General features: G+C 40.5%; 1 protein-coding gene across 2 annotated transcripts in view; it reads right to left on the bottom strand.

Annotated features, from left to right (window-relative positions):
• FAM53A (family with sequence similarity 53 member A) overlaps nucleotides 1-17,595 on the bottom strand; it is a 70,765-nt gene that overhangs the window by 36,352 nt on the left and 16,818 nt on the right. For both annotated transcript variants that reach the window (XM_050973591.1, XM_030239050.2), the window contains exons 2-4: nucleotides 13,000-13,244; nucleotides 6,135-6,189; nucleotides 1,628-2,430 (exon numbers count right to left, since the gene is read on the bottom strand). In XM_050973591.1, coding sequence (XP_050829548.1) covers nucleotides 1,628-2,430; nucleotides 6,135-6,189; nucleotides 13,000-13,077 — 936 coding nt within the window. In that variant the 5' untranslated portion in view covers nucleotides 13,078-13,244. The remainder of the gene's footprint in view (nucleotides 1-1,627; nucleotides 2,431-6,134; nucleotides 6,190-12,999; nucleotides 13,245-17,595) is intronic.

Genomic DNA, 17,595 nt, shown 5'->3' with positions numbered 1-17,595 from the left:
AAAAGTAGTCAAGACTGGCTAAATATTAGTGCCATATACAATTCTGCAGCAACTCTAAACAGCCAAAAACTTCCTATAGATATGGGCTGTAACAGGTCTCCTCCATACACACTGCTGTATGGATTATTTAAAAGGTGTAAGATCTGAGCAACTGAAGCTATTCAGTAGCCTGAAATATTGCATCTCACCTCCAGAGCCTGAAGCATGCAAGCACTGAGCCTAGCCAAAAAAAGGAGCAGGTTTTCAATTTTACATAAAGAAACCTACATTAGACCACACAGGCAGTTGAAAGGCAAATCCAATAATACTTCTGGTCTAGATTAGCAAACTAATCCCAACAGTGATTAACACAGAGAAACAGGTAAGATCTGATTAGCTAACTAGTAAACTTGCATCTTAGCCAAAACTGAGAACACTGTCTAGTCATACCTAGAACAGAACTGGTTACCAGCCTTATCAGTAACTAAACAGATTGCTTTAGCCCCACAGCTCCACCAAAAATTTTGTATTTTTAAAGAGGAAAATCCTTTAAAACATAAGGAAGCTGTTTCACAAAAGTACAAGGGAAGGACAGTTGTCATTATAGAGACTTTTAGCCAAGTAGATATAAATCACTTAGCATCAAACAGTTCCAGTATTTATCTTACTGGTATTTTGATGTAAAGCCTACTAATACTGGGGTACCACAAACTGCCTGTTTCAGCCAACACTGTGTCCTATTCAGCTTTTCTTTTGCATGGTGCATCACATACAGGGACACTGGTGCACAACTATATCCCTTCCTTACAATTTTACTGCTACTTTTGCAATCTGCCTCCTCACCACTAACCATAAGAGAACTATCACACATGCCTTCCAAATCTGGTATCTACTGAAGGCAGTAAGGTTACATTCACAAGCACAAAGTGTTCTGACCATAATGTTAGACTTGGTTTTACATTTTTAACTGTAGCACTCAACTCTGTTGACCAAGAAACTCTAAAGAAGTGAGTTCTGTAACGTGCATTTGTATTCCATACAAAGTATGGGCATGAACTGAACTTTTCTAGCTCTTGCACCTCTACTCTAATGTGGAAGGAAAAACTCTAAATAAAACTCTGGAGTAAAACACCTCTCCATCAAGCTAGAGCACCTGTAGATGCCACATTAGAATACTGTCTCTTTCCTACTGCTTATTTGCAGCTTCTTTAGTTAATCCATTTATACAGGGGTTTGCTTGCTCTTATTTAGCTTTATAGAATTACTCAAACCAAGGAAAGGCTTAATCAAACAGATTTGCAATAAGATTACTCAAATCATTGCCCTGGGGTATTAACTTTTTGCTACCATGTCTACTCCATTCCCCATGGCCTCCTTGCTTTTCAAAAAGCAAGCCATTTTTCTGTGGCCTCTGCTTTTAAGAATATTTTCAGAGCTCTCAGCATTCTATATCAAGTAGAATAGACTTCAAGAACTGGGTTTCACAGGCAGAACCTAAGTTGTTTTAGAGTACAGTGCAACCAAACTGCTCTCCTGCCAAAGGTGACAGACACAGGGCAGAAGCAACAACTACAAATTAGTGCTGCTGATCTAGAGACAGCCTTTCTGCAAGAGCACCCTTCCCACACTGAGCAAAGTAAAATCTCACCCGTGTCATTTTAAAAAAGTCTAACGATGGCCTGTTCCATCGTACATCCTCCTCCCGTCTGCGCTTCAGCCGGCTTTTCTTCTCGTTCAGGACGCAGGGCTGCGAGCGGCACCTGAGCAGGCCCTGCCGCCGGCTGAGCTCGGGTGTGGAGGTGGGAGTGCTGCTGGCTGAAGGCAAGAGATTCCCCGTCTCGGTGATGTGCTCCTGGGAGAGGGACAGGCGGCGCCTTGGGTTAAAGTCACAAGGGCCTCCGGAATTCCAGCGGGTGCTAGAGCTCGTGCTGCCCTCGCTGCTGTCCACAAACCCGCTGCTGGCAGAGGAAGGTCTGGGTACTGGAGAGGTGTTGAAGCTGGTGATGGTGAAGACGTTGTTTAGGGACAGGATGTTTTGTGGCAGGCTGATGCTTGTGCTTCTCTGCAAGGTGGCACTTCCGTGGCTGTTGCAGCGCTGCAAGGTAGCGCTGCCGCCGCTGTTACAGCGTCTCTTTGACACAGGAGTCCAAACCTTGGAGCTGCCGGGCTTCCAGGGGGAGCGGCAGCGAGCCAGCTCATCGGGCTCTGACAGCGAGCGGCAGTGGCGCTTGGTGGGCGGTGCCAGGGGCTGGCCCGAGTTCTCGTTCAGGTTCAGCTCGCTGATCCATCCCGACACCATGGACGTGCTGGAGGGCTCCTGCTGCCACGGCAGGCTGCCATTGCTGGCAGTGCCGGTGCTGAACGGGCACACTGGGAAAGGGTAAGCTGAACTCCTGGTTGTGTCAGGCTGGATTGGGTAACCCCCATTTAAAGCTTTCCAAGGACTGTCTTCTGAAAGCAAGAAAAGATACAGATGAGAGGTGAAAGGAGAAAGAATGATTTGAGTAAAACCTAGTTTAATGTATAGCCATCAAATTCATCTTTAGAAGATGAGCCATAAATACTCAGTTCCCAATCAAAATTTCACACTAAAAAAAAAAAAAGTAGAAAATTCAAAACCACAAAGATCAAAGTATTTAATCAGGAACCAATGCAGGTATTTCAATATATATACCTTGTTATTACATTTTCCTTTACACTGAATAACTACAATGGGTTTTTTTCAGTGAGCAACAGGACAGTTTCCTGGTGCACAGCATACACTACAATTAAATCACAGAATAGTGAACAAGCTCAGGTACAAGCAAAACAGATTAACAACATAAGAAGCAATCAGGGAACTTTTTATTTCTTTATGCAAGAGCTGGATAATCACTTCAGACTGCTGTTCTTCATTTAGCTCTTATGCTTTTCTATTAAAAACACCTTATTAAAGAAAACTTCCAAAGGGTGTTCACATTCTCTGCTCTGAAAAGCTCTACTTTAAATTAGAAACAGTATAAGTTAAATCAGACTGAAGACTGTTGTCTCCCCCCTTACACTCTGACTATAAGAAAAAACCCCAAATCTTAATTTAATGCATAAAATAAAGTATCCCTTAAGAACCTCCTGCAAGTCTTACTGTGAATGCAGACACAGTGCACAACTTCTCATCTGAAGTGGCAACGCTGGGTTAAAAGCAGTCTGCCAGTGCAGCCTCTCACTCTTTTGTGAAGCATTTCTTTGAGAACATTCTGCACATTTTACAGCTGTTCCTCCACATTATACAATGAAGTGTAAGAAGAACTACAGCAGACTTTGGATTTGCAAATTGAAAAGCAGCAAAACTGTTGGCCAGCTAACAGCGCTTCATGCTTGGTTAGAAAATTTGCTAATTTAAACCAATTAGCCAAATAAGTTTCACTTATCCTGGCTTTAAAGAAAGAACATTTAAAATACCCATTTTTCCCCATACACCTATTTTAAGAACCTAGATAGAGCCTAAACACTGAATACTAGTATATTCTTATGGTTGACTTTCTAAACTAAGTTTTAGAGCAATAAACAGCTAAAAGACTTGCTGAGTAGCTTTATAAGTTGCAAACCCAAATAGTTGTACATGTTCCATGCCCAAAGTATGTCATGGATTATCCTGTTTATTTGGATCTTATTTAAAGAACACCCTATTGTCTCAAAATCATTTAACTGTGCAGACAGCTGGCCTATTCAAACATGTTTTATTAGAATTCCTCTGTCCTTCCTCCTCCATTCTTTCAGATGGGTACAACCACATACTGTGCTTTGCCTTAAGCATGCAAGCTCTTCAAGGCAGGGACCATCCATAATTCAATGCAAGTAAAAGAGCCAACACAATGGGGTCCAGCTAATGTATGAAACTCCTAGCATCTACTGGAGGACAATTTCCTAGCTGGAACTCACCTCATTTTTTTAAAATCCTTGGGAAGCTTTTTTCCAGGCTAGGAGACTTATTTAAAAGTTTAATGTAAAAATAAAATGTCAAGAATCTGTGTTTTCTTGTTTACATGGCAGAAGCACCTAATAATTTAGTCTGGAAAACATCTCTAAGATCAGAGTCCAACCATTAACTTAAATCCACCAAGTCCACCACTAAACCATGCTCCAAGTGCCACATCTACATGTATTTTAAATACCTGCAGGGATGGTGACTCCACCATTGCCCTGGGCAGCCAGTTTCCATACTTAACAACCCTTCCAGTGAAGAAATTTTTCCTAACATCCAATCTAGGCCTCCCCTGGTGCAATTTGAGGCCATTTCCTCTTGTCCTGCCACCTGCTATTCAGGAGAAGCCTTTCCCTCATTCACAAGACAGGTCACCTTGTTAGAGAAGGAGACTGAGTTGGTCAAGCAGGACCTGCCTTTCATAGAGCCCAGACTGACAGGCCTGTAGTTCCCAGATCCTCCTCCAGGCCCTTCTGGTAGCTGAGGTCACATTTGGTGACCTCCAGTCCCCTGGGACCTCCCCAGGGAGCCAGGGCTGCTGGTAAATGCCAGAGTGGCTCAGTGAGCCCCTCCATGACTCCCTCTTGGGTTGATCCCATCCAGCCCCACAGACCTGGGGGGGGTCTAAGTGATGGAGCAGATCTCTGACCATTTCCCCCTGGATTATGGGGGCTCCATTCTGCTCCCCACCCATCTTCCAGCCCAAGGGGCTGAGCACTCAGAGAACAACTGGTAAAGACTGTGGCAAAGAAAGCATTAAGCACCTCAGCTTACATCCTCTCCTTTGTCCCTATATCCTCCTGGCATCCAGTAAAGGATGGACATTCTCCTTGGCCCTCCTTTTGTTGCTGATGCATTTACAGAAACATTTTAAATTGTGTTTTATGGCAGTAGCCAGATTAGCTTCTTGCTGAACTCTGGCCCTTCTAATTGTCTCCCTGCATAACCTGACAACATCCTTATAGTCCTCCTGAGTTGCCTTCCCCTCCCTCCAAAGGTCACCTCTCCTGGCTTTTTTCTTAGCCTTGAGCTCCAGCCAAAGCTCTCTGTTCAATCAGGCCAATCATCTTCCCCACTGGCTCATCTTTCAACAGCCTCCTGCTGCACCTTTAACATTTCCTGGACTCCTGTCATTCAGGACTGCCTCCCAAGGGATTCTGCCAACCAGGCTCCTACACAGGCTGAAGTCTGCCCTCCAGAAGTTCCAGGTGGCAGTTCTCCTAATCCCTGCCTTCTTCCTTCTCCAAGGATCAAACACCCCAGGCAGCCTCTGATCCCCACATCACCACCAGTCCTTCCCTGTTTAAAACCAGCAGGGTCTCTCCCCTGGCTGAGCTCACTCATCAGCTGCATCAGGGAGTTTTCTTCCACAAAGTCCAGGAACCTCCTGGACTGCTTCCTCTCTGCTGTATTGTATTTCCAGCAGACATCTGGTGTGCTGAAGTCCCCCATGACAACAAGGACCAGCAATTGTGAGGCTTCTCCCAGCTGCTTACAGAGTATTTTGTCTGCCTCTCTTCATCCTGGTTGGGTGGTCTATAACAGACTCCCACCAGGATACCTGCCTAGTTGGTAATGCTATTTAGACAAAGCACCATTTGAAACTTCTCACAAACCAAGATTCATGTTTTGTGAGGAATCCCACTGAGCAAATAAAAGTCCTCCTTGCTCAGAGAAAACATAACATGCAAAATTTCAGCTCCATGCCTTAAAGCAGTGCAAAGTTCACATATCAGTAACTGGAACTCTTCTTTTTGCTAGATGAAACTTATTCTAATAGGACCAAGGTGGAATGAAAGCAAATAACACTTCTATGAGGGCACTGGACCTCATCTTCTGGTTTGCATCATACTGGATGGTCTGTGTGATAAAGAATATAATAAGGTGTACAAAGATTTCTACAAGCTGAGGAATCTGAAGATGTTTAACATGAAAAACAGCATTAGTGTGCTTCTGCACACCAAGGCAGATATTGAACAACAAAATAAAGTATTACATGGGCTTTTTACTATGCAAAGCAGATCACAAGTACAAAACTAACAACCAGCTATTCCCAGTATTGTTCAAAGACCAGCTTAAACCAGCAGACTCTAGAGCAGCATGCTCCATCCCCCTCACCTTATTTACAAAAGAAAAGCTGCTTGCTATACCAATTACCTCAGTAAAACACAGCTAAGGTTTCTGAAGAACTTACCATTGATTTCGAAAGGGAACAAGCTGCCACTTTTGTTCAGCTTCTCAGATGAGTACTGAAATCAATCAGAAAAAAAAAGTTTTAACTGTGGAAAGAGTCAGCATTCACTTCAAGGAAACTGCATGCAGTTTTTAGTTTTCCTAATGTGCAGTTAACAATGCCTTTAAAAGATGGGGTTTTCCAATGTAACTTGAAGAAATTCCTGAACAGCTGATCTTTATAAATAAGCCTCTGGCACCTAATTATTTGCAATGTTTTCTGATATATTACTAAATATCAAACTGTTTCAAGAGTTACAACATTAGCCCATGCGAATAAACTGGAAAATGAAGAGTGATAATTCATCCTTAATGAAAGAGCTTTGATCCAATTCTCATTTCAGCTGAGAGGAAATTACAATCTGGCAGTTGGGTTTCCATTTTCAATCTTAAGGCTAGAAGGCAAAACACTTCATCTTCAACTAAGGGACAGGAATAGCTTTATCTAAATTAAATATACAAGGTCTTGAAGTTCACCACCATGAAGACTGTTCCAATCAGCTTTATTAATATTTTACATTTTCTTATAATCAATGCAGTGAATTTTTTTGGTAATTCTTTAAAGTAGAAAAGCCATTGAAAAATATCTTTCCTATCATCAAAACATCTTTAGCAGACTGACTGCTTTTTAAATCTCAGCTTATTGGTGGAAAGCAACATAACAGCCATGCTTAAAACAAGGTCTGTGTGTAAAGGCCTTCAATTAAGCCTCATCAGTAGCATCTACACAGTAAGACAAGTTTGTAACTAATTTACCTAAAAAATATTACTAAAAAGGCATTCTTAATGGTCTAGATTTCTCAGACAAAGCACAGAGCCTGCAAATCCAGCATCCTATAAAGGAGCTATAAATAAGTGGCTCATAGCTCCATCAAGCCAAGGGTCATTATTCACTCCCCCACCACCACCTCAGGATGGAGAGGAAGATTGCTTTAAAAAACAGCAACACGCTTTATGTGAACATTGTTCTTTCTGTATAGCCAAAGAAGATAGCATTGTACATACACTTCCTTTCCAGATACAAAGTCAATTTTTAAACAAACATCCTTGGGCTACAAAGCCTTTTTTTTTTTCTGTACAGCAGCACATAGTGCTAGTGACAACTTTATATCCTTGAGCCCCACAGAGACAAACACTGAGCTGTGGTAATATTCCCTTGGTGTTATTGTTTAACAGGTAGGAAATAACAGAGCAGATTAAAAGATAGGACAGCAATGAGATTTTTAATCTTATTTTTTATCAGCATCTGCATATGAGACAAACAATTTCATTTTTACTTTGTAAATGCATCAGTAGATGTATTTATAACCTCCTTCTAAAGAAGCTACTCTGAGTAAACAGCAGAACCCCAAGTTTAAATCTCCATTGGATCTGCTGTTAATTAGTCCAATTCAAACCATTTGAAGTCTGCAACTTGCCAGTTCCATAGAACTCACATTTAAAAAGCCAGTACACATCATTTACTTTAATCAGGTACCAGCTTCATGTGAAACACAGGAGCACATTAAGGTAACAGTAGTTACATTTCAGCTGTCCCTGAAAGGGAAATGGACAAATCAGAGACTTAACGATAAGGTCTTCCAACAAATTCTTCCTTTCCATCACTCCCCAGATAAAAGGTAATACCAACCTATTCAACTATCAGACAGTAGCTACAGAAAATGTGTTTTCATAACAAAATAGTGTCAAAAAGTCTTACAGCTGATTTATCCTGAGCCAGATGAAAAGAGTAACAAGATGAGTTAAGATGGGAATAATAGTTAGGGATGTTTAAAAGACTATTTATTCACAGAGGATATTCAATACCCATAAGGAAAAGAACCTCAAGGACAATCCAACATGGCAGATGATAGTTAGTTCTTACAGTTTTCAGACAAATGCGTCTTCCAAAACATTCTCTTCATAAGTGTCCAAGTTATTTGATTACCTGTGCTTTTACCACCTTAAAAAACCTTTCCCCTCAGTTAGAGACTGCACTTTGTTTTTGACAACTGCAGAGCACTGAAACCATTTGTCAGGGGGACCACGTTGAAAAAGCAGGATCACACAGACTATCTGTCCTCCAGAGAACTGCAGTGTTCTCTAACTCGAACAGTAACCTTGTCCTTCCAGCTATTTCTGACCAGGTTCTGGAGAAGTCAGTGCTCAGTTCCATGACAAAGCAGACATATCTCCTCTGCAACTTGAGATCTTTTGCACAGAATCCTGCTAAGTCACAAAAAATTTCTTTGCTAGTTCTTTGGAGATTCAGACCAAAAACTCTAAGAACATGACATGTGACATCACATGCTGAAAGGGAGAGTAAGCTGCACTATTTCCAGCAAAAGCTCAAGGCACTGAAAAAAAGGTTGAGTGACTAAGAGGACAGTAAGTAACAAATCTCCTTTACAATATATGCTTGGCTTTCTATAACTGAAACAAAAGTACTTGGAAACAGTGTCTGCTGGTGTATTTTAACCACATCTGGAAGCCTTGAGAACTTCCTCAAAAGTTGAGAAGACCCTGTCAGGCTGTAAAGTTTTATAGGAGGGAGGATTTTTTTTTTATCTATACAGCACATGGCACAAGTCCCACTAGATATTACTGTAACAGGGCACTGAACCAGTTTATCAGCTCTCCTGGGCTGGCCACACTCTTCCCTCCCCCACTCATTCCCTTTGTGCTAGGAGCTACCTGAAGCTTCCTCAATTAATACTTTATTTTGTCATTATAAGCTTGAAAAGAGCTTGCAATTGCTGAGAACCTTGGAAGTCTGCTACCCTCTGTGTGAAGGAAATTTTCCTTAGAATAAGGCCAAATTATTCAACAAGGTCACTTTCCTGAAGAGGAAACACATCCATCTTGCAACTACTGCTTTTTGAATAGATGTTAAAACATCCATAGAGATCTCGTGCCTCTGGAGAATTTATTAGGGAAATAATGGCATATTTTAAGATAGACACATAAAACAATGAAACTACAAGTTTCACCTGAGGTTAGAATTGTTTGCTTCATGCCAAGAAGTGGATCTACTTTGAAATGCTTGTTCATAAATAGAATTTCTTTTGTGCAGCTGGAGAGACTGTCCAAAATGAAAGGAAAGGTGTGGTACAACATTTAGGACAGTGCTGCAGGTTTCAGTTGGTTTTCTGAACCTTAACAGCTGTTCTTTCATTAAAATACTCACTCAAAAAGACATCTCATCTGAACTGAGTAAGTGGAAGAGCTGTGCAAGTGAGGCTGACAACAAATTATACTATTATAATTTACATCACTAATTTTAAGTGTTCTTTGCTAGCAGAAACCAACTGTAACAAAAATAATTCTGATTATTCTTCTACACTCCAATGTACTGCATTAAGGACTTCACAGCCTGTGCTATCCCTCCTCATTAGACTCAGAATGACAACTTCATCTTCATACTTTTAAAATTAATGGCTTTAATTTCAAGGCCTTTTTTTTTCCAGTTTCCAAGTATATTTGAGTTCCTCCAATTTATCAGATCCTTTCCAAACCACAGGGAGGCCACTGTTTATCATGCAAATACTAATTTAACCACCACCATACAGATGTGTCTCAGCCTGAATAGGCCATGCCAGACCTCTATTTCTCTACCAAATATCCTCCAAATATGACTGGATATGAAATAATGAGGAGGAACACTTGGACCTTTTCTCAGGATGCAAAGAAGTGTTTAAGTTAAGTAGTGGCTTTTCCTCTGAGGAAGAGAGTTTTATTCTACATCTTTCAACATAAATAAGCCTCAAAAATTAAAAATAATGAGACCCCACATGCCTGGAAGAGGTTTTACAGTAAAACTTGTTCCTTTCACAAATCCTTGACTGGCAATACTCATGCTTCCTTCTTAATACCACACCTTGAAGTCTTACAGCTCACATACTGTTACTTCACAAACCAACACGAGATTCTATAGAGCAATATGAAAAATATACAAATTTAGTCAGAATACAGACAAATCCAAGACTTTTGAGTTCTATGAAAGTTCTGAGAGTTCAAGGGTCTAGGGACCAACTATTTGATTTAGTGCTGCTGTCAACTCATGACAGCCACCATGTGCTCACAGAACTTCTCACCTCTTTCGTGAGGTAGAGTTGAGCACAACCAGGGACACTACCTTGTGAGCTACAGTACCCAAACTGAGGAAAAAAGCTTGGGACAAGCTTCCTGCTTCTACAGCAAGTCACTCAGTCATTTTCCTGAAGGCAGGTGCAGGACAAGGCTGTACAACATCACTGAGCATGCACTGGCTGAATTACACCAGCTTGGAAAATTAGCATGCCATTTAACAGAGCAGTAAAAAGCTGCAGCCAGTATTTTACAACATAAAAGAGAGGTACTTGGTCACCACACAGCTTCCACAAATGAAAAAGTGTACCCTGTCCTATACATGTTGTCTTTGTGCCCAGTTTGGCTGCACAGTACACAGCTTTGAAAGAGCCATTCTTTCTTCTTTATAACCCTCATTCATGAGATGTATAACAGAATAGCTTTTCCCCAGCTATTTTATCTACTTGTGCCCAGACACTTGTGCAGATGCACAGTAAAAGGTATCACAAAACTGATAAGGTTTAACTACATTAACCCAGGCAAGAAAAGTTGGTCTTAATCCTCAATCAGCTCACAATGAGGTTCACCACATGGTGTCACAGAACTTTGTGCCAGCACAAGTAACAAAGGTGCAGCCAAGATCACTTCAGAATTGCTCCAAACTGCTGCTGTTAGAAAAAACTACAGCATTAACCTGAACTTCTTGCCAAAAAGCCTAAATGTGCTGGCAGTGATACCAGGCTGATACCGGACTATCACCAGTAGTCTTTTTCTTAGTGACACTTAGCAATTGCCTTCACTAGTGGAAAAAAGCACACTTTTTATCATCTTAGGGTCACATTTTAGCCAGGAACTTGTTATTTGCTTCCATGAATCCTTTTTAGTAGGGAGCAACCTACTTGCACACTTTTATTCACACTTGCTTCTCTATTTCCACACCTCACTATGCAATTTCCACACTTTTTCAGGGTGCCATTGTGTACAAACAGAACCTGTTTCTGTCCTCAGAACCTATTTTCTGTAAGAACTAAAGCACTTACAAAACCAATTACTTGACAGAGAAAAGGAGGAGAGGAACAGGAGAAGGCTGAGGACAAAACAACTGATGAGACATCATGTGCCATTTTCCGCTCTACTTGTTCTTTTTCATGCTTTATTATAAGTCCAGATAAGGAGAGGAATAATAAACAACTAACCCACAACACATTACAGCAGCCAACACACTCCTGTACAGACTCCACACTGTGTAAAAGCAACAACACACCCTTCTCTGCTATTAGAGGTCTGTGGTCCAAAACTTTCAGTGACTTTTGGCAAAAAGACTGGACATTACAAGGTGCTGCTACATGTTTGTCACTAAACACTGCTACTGGCTGTAAGTCATTATTGGCTCACAATTAGGCTCCAGAGTTTAGTTACAAATGATGACTTTGCCAGATCACAGCTACAGCAGATTCTCCTACAAACTGCATGGCCCAAATGCTTCATCAAACCAGACAAAATAAATGAAAGCTAAGTATGCACCTCTCCTGAGAGTTAACATCATTTCAACGCCTTAAATCTGCCCTTCAAGAATAGCACATATTAAGGGGCAAGTAAAATAAAAGCAAAATCAATTACTGGAAGAACTCTAAATGGACCTGCTACAGTTTTGAAAACAGAAGTGCTTGATTAATGTCTACTGTTACATATCCTTACTGGACGAGGAACTGCATCCATGAGAATTGCAGGTGCTTGTGCACAAATTCCACCACATTCAAGGTATGATTCACCTGCTCTGGGCTCTTGAAATCAATAAGGAAGCAGTTCAGTTGTTTAAGTAAGTTACAACACAGAATTTAAAAGTAACTGACATACTTCAGGTCCAATGTTTGATTATTTTAAAAAGTAACAAGACTAGAGTTGAGCAACACCTTGATATTTAGTTAAGTTCTTTTGTGTCCCACTGGAACATTGAAGCTTGACTTACAGAAGGGTACCACTGTAATTTAAGTCAGTAAAACAAAATTAGTGCATTCCATACAGAACATGCACCCAGAAGTGACAAGAGACTGTTCTGCATTACTCACTCTGGAGTAGCTATTCCATCCACAAGAGATGTGAAGAGAATAGATTGCTTCATGCCTGAATTGCATACTTGAACCACACAATGCACCCAGAGATTAGACCAGCAAGAATAACACCATAAACTACAAAGTTTTTCAGAGCACCAGGTATCTGAGACACTGAAAAAGCCAGGATCCACTCTACCAGGAAGAACAGTCTGGTAGTAACCTGACTTTTAGTTTAACTGTATTTACTTGATGATCTGTTTTCCTTCTGCCCAGTGCTGATAGTTACCTCCAAGGAAGTCAAGGACTTTTATAAGTAAATACTCTCACCAGATATAAAGCTATCAAGCACCTGGTCTGTATGGGGTGAAGCACACGTATTTTTATGGGCTGAAGTTTTCATTTTGCTAGTAAAAAAGGAATCCTGAGACACTTGGATACTCCTTTTCAGTCATTAGAACACTATTTCATCAAGAGAACTGGCTTTTTGCTATTTAAAATGAAGTAGCAAGGTTAAAAAGATCATGAAAGTAAAAAAGCATCACGTCAAAAATGGACTAAACACTGAAGATCCACTCTTCCTTCCCATTACAACTCTCACCCAACCTTGCAAACCAGTACTAACATAAACAGCTGAATTCTAGCTGATTTGCAATCCTAAATTTTTTATGCAGTTGTGAGTTAGTTGGCATTTCACATTTATTTCATGTTGTTTTGGTAGATCCTTACCAGATTAATATTGTATGTTTTACAGGTCAGATCATCCAAGCTCTGGTTCTGCAGCTTTTCTGTTATTAGTGTTACCATGGTAGTTGTTCCTTTTCCACTGCTCACACAAGTGTTGGAGGCTCTTCAGTCTCTTCTTTCAATACTCATGAGCCATTTCTGTTTTGGTCTAGAATCTTGAGATTTATGCTTCCATCTTACTGCCAAAGTTTATTTCCAAATGCTGTCAGTGTATCATGTCTGCTTTCCTGTAAAATTGGATTAGAAAAAGGGGTAAAGTCAGAAAAATTCTTGCTTATATAATAATTGGTATTGTAATAACACAACTCTTATTTGGACTATTCCCTCATGCAAATAAATAATTTTGTGACCAATGCTGAAGGCCTGGCATTGCAGATTACACATCTCGACTCAAAGAATACTCCTATTTGAGATTTCACTGATTAAAATTTCAGAAAGGAGATGAGACTCCTTAATGGTGCAGATCAGAATATACTATTTGGCTGTTCCCTGCTACTGAACTGCTTCTACCTAGGAGTTTAATCCCAGGCAGAGGAAAAGCTTTCCCTCATTAAACTACTGAAGCCTAAGCCAGGTATATTGGAACAGCACATGACACAGGCACTCACCCACCAAACTGTTCTGCATGTTTAACACTGCTTGGCATGTTAAAGCATTCTAGTGTATTTTTTCATCTCTAATCCCCTCTTAAAAAGAAAAGTGAAACAGTGGGGAACAAACACTATACCCACTTCCCAAACCCTCAGCTACTTTTAATATCTTGGCCTGTGGTTTCTTCAGCTTTTTTTTTAAAGGTTACATAATTGTTACCTGTCAGCAAACACCAGATCTGGTAACCAGGACAGATTCCCATAGACACAAAAGTATCACAGACAACAGCTTTGATATCTTTATTCTATGAGCAGTCATCTAAATCAAAAGCACTAGGTTCATCAGCTACCTCTTTTTATCTTAAAAAGCCTCTACATATTTTCTCTCTCTAGTGACCTGTATTAACCATTCTTGATGAATTAAGCTGGCCAAGCATGTTCAGGGACCACTTACGGAATATAAAGTGAGAAGAGATCTTCTTAGAGGTATTTCCAAATTGAAACATGAGGCTTTGGGAAGGAACACTGATGCTAGGACTGTAAGTTGATGCTATGCTTAGGACTGTAAGTTTAGTAAAATTTTGTAATTTTAACATCTACAGTTTAAAAAAAGGCAGAAAATTATTTTTAAACAACATTTCCATAAAATATTGCCTTTTCTACACTACTAATTAGCTGTTTAAATAACCAGTAGTAGCAAGGAAAAAAAGCAACTTGAGGCTATGAGTCAAGTTAAGCCCACTTAAAACCAAGATATTAATATTAGTAATGGTGATGTTAGACTATCTTTTAAACCTGTTGCCTTTAAGTACATCTTGAAATATGATTTTCATATGCTAACCATGCACTATTTCACCTTCACAGCATCTGCTACACACCACCCTCCCTCAGCCTGAGAGCTATCCCATAAATGTAACTTCTAACCAACTTTTGGCCTTGTTCCTACATCTATCTATATATATTTTTTTTTTTTTTTTTTTTTTGCTTCAAGATAGAATGCTTAGAAATGCTCTTCCACCACAAATAATGACTATCCAGATAGCTGGAAATTCACCTGGTCTGTTTTTACTTCATGTGTCCTATCTTTCAGGAAAGCACACAACTTGAAAAATTTACATCTTGTTCTGAAATTACACCAGGTCAAATATTTAAACACGCTCAAGTTCACACACTCACTGGTAAAGGTGGCACCTACACTGCTCAATGTGAGCAGTCAAAGCAAAGTGTGGCTCATGAAATACTGAAGCCAAGTTTGAGGGCAAGCATGTGAACACAGCAGTATCTAGAGCAGCACTATCAAACATTGCTGTGCCCCTTTTAAACCTGGTGGAGTTTAAAGTAAATCTGGACACCCAGAATAGAAGTCTGAAGAGCTTCATAACTGGTGCAAAGACTTTCAGATCCATGTTAAGGATGAATGGTTCCACTAGTAAGAGACTACTTTTAAGAACCAATGAAAAGTTCAGTACATGTTTAGTTACTTCTATTAGGAAGGGCACACAAAGAAGAATGTGTGGGTTTTCATTTCCCTCAAGGAAAAAAAAAATCAAAATCCAATAAAACTACCAAAGATGGAAGAAAATCTGATCTGTAATCAGTTAATTATATTTTGCTTAATAGTTCAAATGTTTCACTGCAATTTTATGTCAGCTTAATACAAGCTAAAATAAGGAGAGACTAGACAGAATGACATTAGACTTTAGTTAATGAACCAATTGAATCCAAGGGTAAAGGGAAAGCAAATAATCACAGAAGCATAGCACTTTCAGAATCATGCTGAATTGTAGTTATCCACATTCATAAATCCTACCAGCTACTGAAATGAATATTTGGCCACTGCAATCATTCAGGCCCTTTCTGACAGCATGAGACCCAATCAGCTCTGAAACACAGGCAATGTGGAAAACCCCCCCAAAAAGTTTCATTTTAGCAGCTCACACTTACAATAATTTTTCAAATGGAGACATGCTCCACTGACAAAGTTTTATTTTTAAGTATGGGGGAGGGATGAGAAAGTGCTGTTAGCCCAAAAAGCCTTCAGCTATCTGCTCCCACTTTCTCCTGCTCCCCATCACAAGTAAATTCCATTTCTCAATATGAAGCACAACGCTGATAGCAGGGGTTGTTCACATTAGAAGCACACTTCACAAGTGAATTCCCTTCTCACCCTTCTTAAATGTGCTTGATCAGTACATTGGTATTAACTGTTTTTCACTAAAAATCTGTTCTTACTGGGCACTCCTTGCCAAGGATGACACAACAAATGTTTCAAGTGGTCAAAATGTCACCAACACACTCCTACCACTGAAATGTCACCATCACACTCCTACCACTGAAAGCCATTCTAGGTTGCAGTTTGATGTACCTCAGCTGCCATCACAACTGCCAACACATTCTCTTCTCTGGCTATTTGTGGCCCACAGCAGAGTGCCAGCACAAGTGTTTCTGCTCATCACAGAGAACTAGATCAAGGAATTTTTATAGCTGGATGAAACCAAAACACTTCCTTTTGTTTCTGGGAAATGCTGTTTCCCCAGCTTGGTTTGCCATGAACTGGACACAAATGCTTGTGTGGGAGCATTGTGGCATGTCCAAGTACCTGTCCAACCACAGCATCAGAAAGAAAAGCAATTCCCCGCACAAAAAAAGCCAGTTGACATCAGCATTTCCTACACTGAAGCACACAGATTCTTTAATTAGAAATTAGATACTTCCTCCTTAAGTATGGTTTGAACATATTTTGCTCCCATCTTCCTTTCCCAATTTGACTGGTCAAGCTTACCAGCTCAAAGGGATCTGAAATCCTCCCTGCAGCCTCAGCACCCTCACTCAGTGACCAAACTCCCGGTTCACTCTGGATGAGCTATGTAAACTCTACAAGGAATTGTTTCCCCCATCTTTGCTAATTAATATTGGCTGCCATGAGACGAGATTCTTCAGAATGACCTGACTCAGCTGTGGTCATTTTAAATCTTTGTTATTATGTATAAGCTTTTTGTCCCTCAGTACCTCCTAGAGGGAAGCTCCTCATTCAATTCTCCTATTTTCGAGGGTTTAGTTTATTTCAAGACTCTCTGCTATGGTATGCATTTAATGGATCCACAGAGAGAGCAGAGCTAACTGTTTACTTTATGTACTTTTTCCACCATGCTAATTTTCTAGAGCTGGTTTAAGGCAGCCAACTTTCTTTTTCAGTCTCTCCTTATTGTACTCTTTATGCTTATCAGGCTGAATCCCTCTCAAACTGCTCAGCACTTCACACTAATTGGATTTTCAGTAATATGAACCATTTGACCATCCCTGTTAGGGCAACGAGGATGCTGCTGAATTTACATGTTTTCAGCTGCCTCATGGCAGAGATCTTGGCACAATCCAGTCCTGCCCCAGCCTCCAGAGAGCCTGGAAGCCCAGCCCACAGGTGACACACCTCTGCTGTCACCAGATCGCCACAGGCAGCAGCAGAGCCAGGGGCTGCCAGTTCAAACAGGAACATCCTCCAAGCCTGGAGCTGATAACAATGGGCCTTGGAGCTCCAAGCTGGATGGAGTCCTACAAGATTATGGCCATCTTTCCCTGAGCACCCCATCCTTTGTGGAGCCTGATTAGTTAGGACTGTGAGCAAGCTGAGACCTCCAAGATAAACACACACAACAAAAGATGTTACTCAGTCTCTGTCCTGGGAGAGACTTTATCTTCCTACGATCTCCTTGAGCTGGGGGGCAGAGGTGAGAGGTGGGGAGGAAGAGAAGATTTTTTGTTGTTGTTGAAAGGCAGGCTAATCAAAAGGAATAAACAGAATATAAAAATCAAACTCCAAATGCAAGCCAAAGCTAACATTCCTCAAAGCTGGAGAATGAGCTGTGATGGAATCAGTATCACCACTGTCTCTGATTTAAAGTTCTTTTCTATTCATTCTGAAGACTGAGAAAGGTAAAGATTCATTATTATATCTCTATAGTACTACTAAAGGAGAGAGGCTTTATTTCTT

Source organism: Serinus canaria, chromosome 4, assembly GCF_022539315.1.
Source record: "Serinus canaria isolate serCan28SL12 chromosome 4, serCan2020, whole genome shotgun sequence".
Taxonomy (NCBI): Eukaryota; Metazoa; Chordata; class Aves; order Passeriformes; family Fringillidae; genus Serinus; species Serinus canaria.
This window is presented reverse-complemented; position numbering and strand designations above follow the sequence as displayed.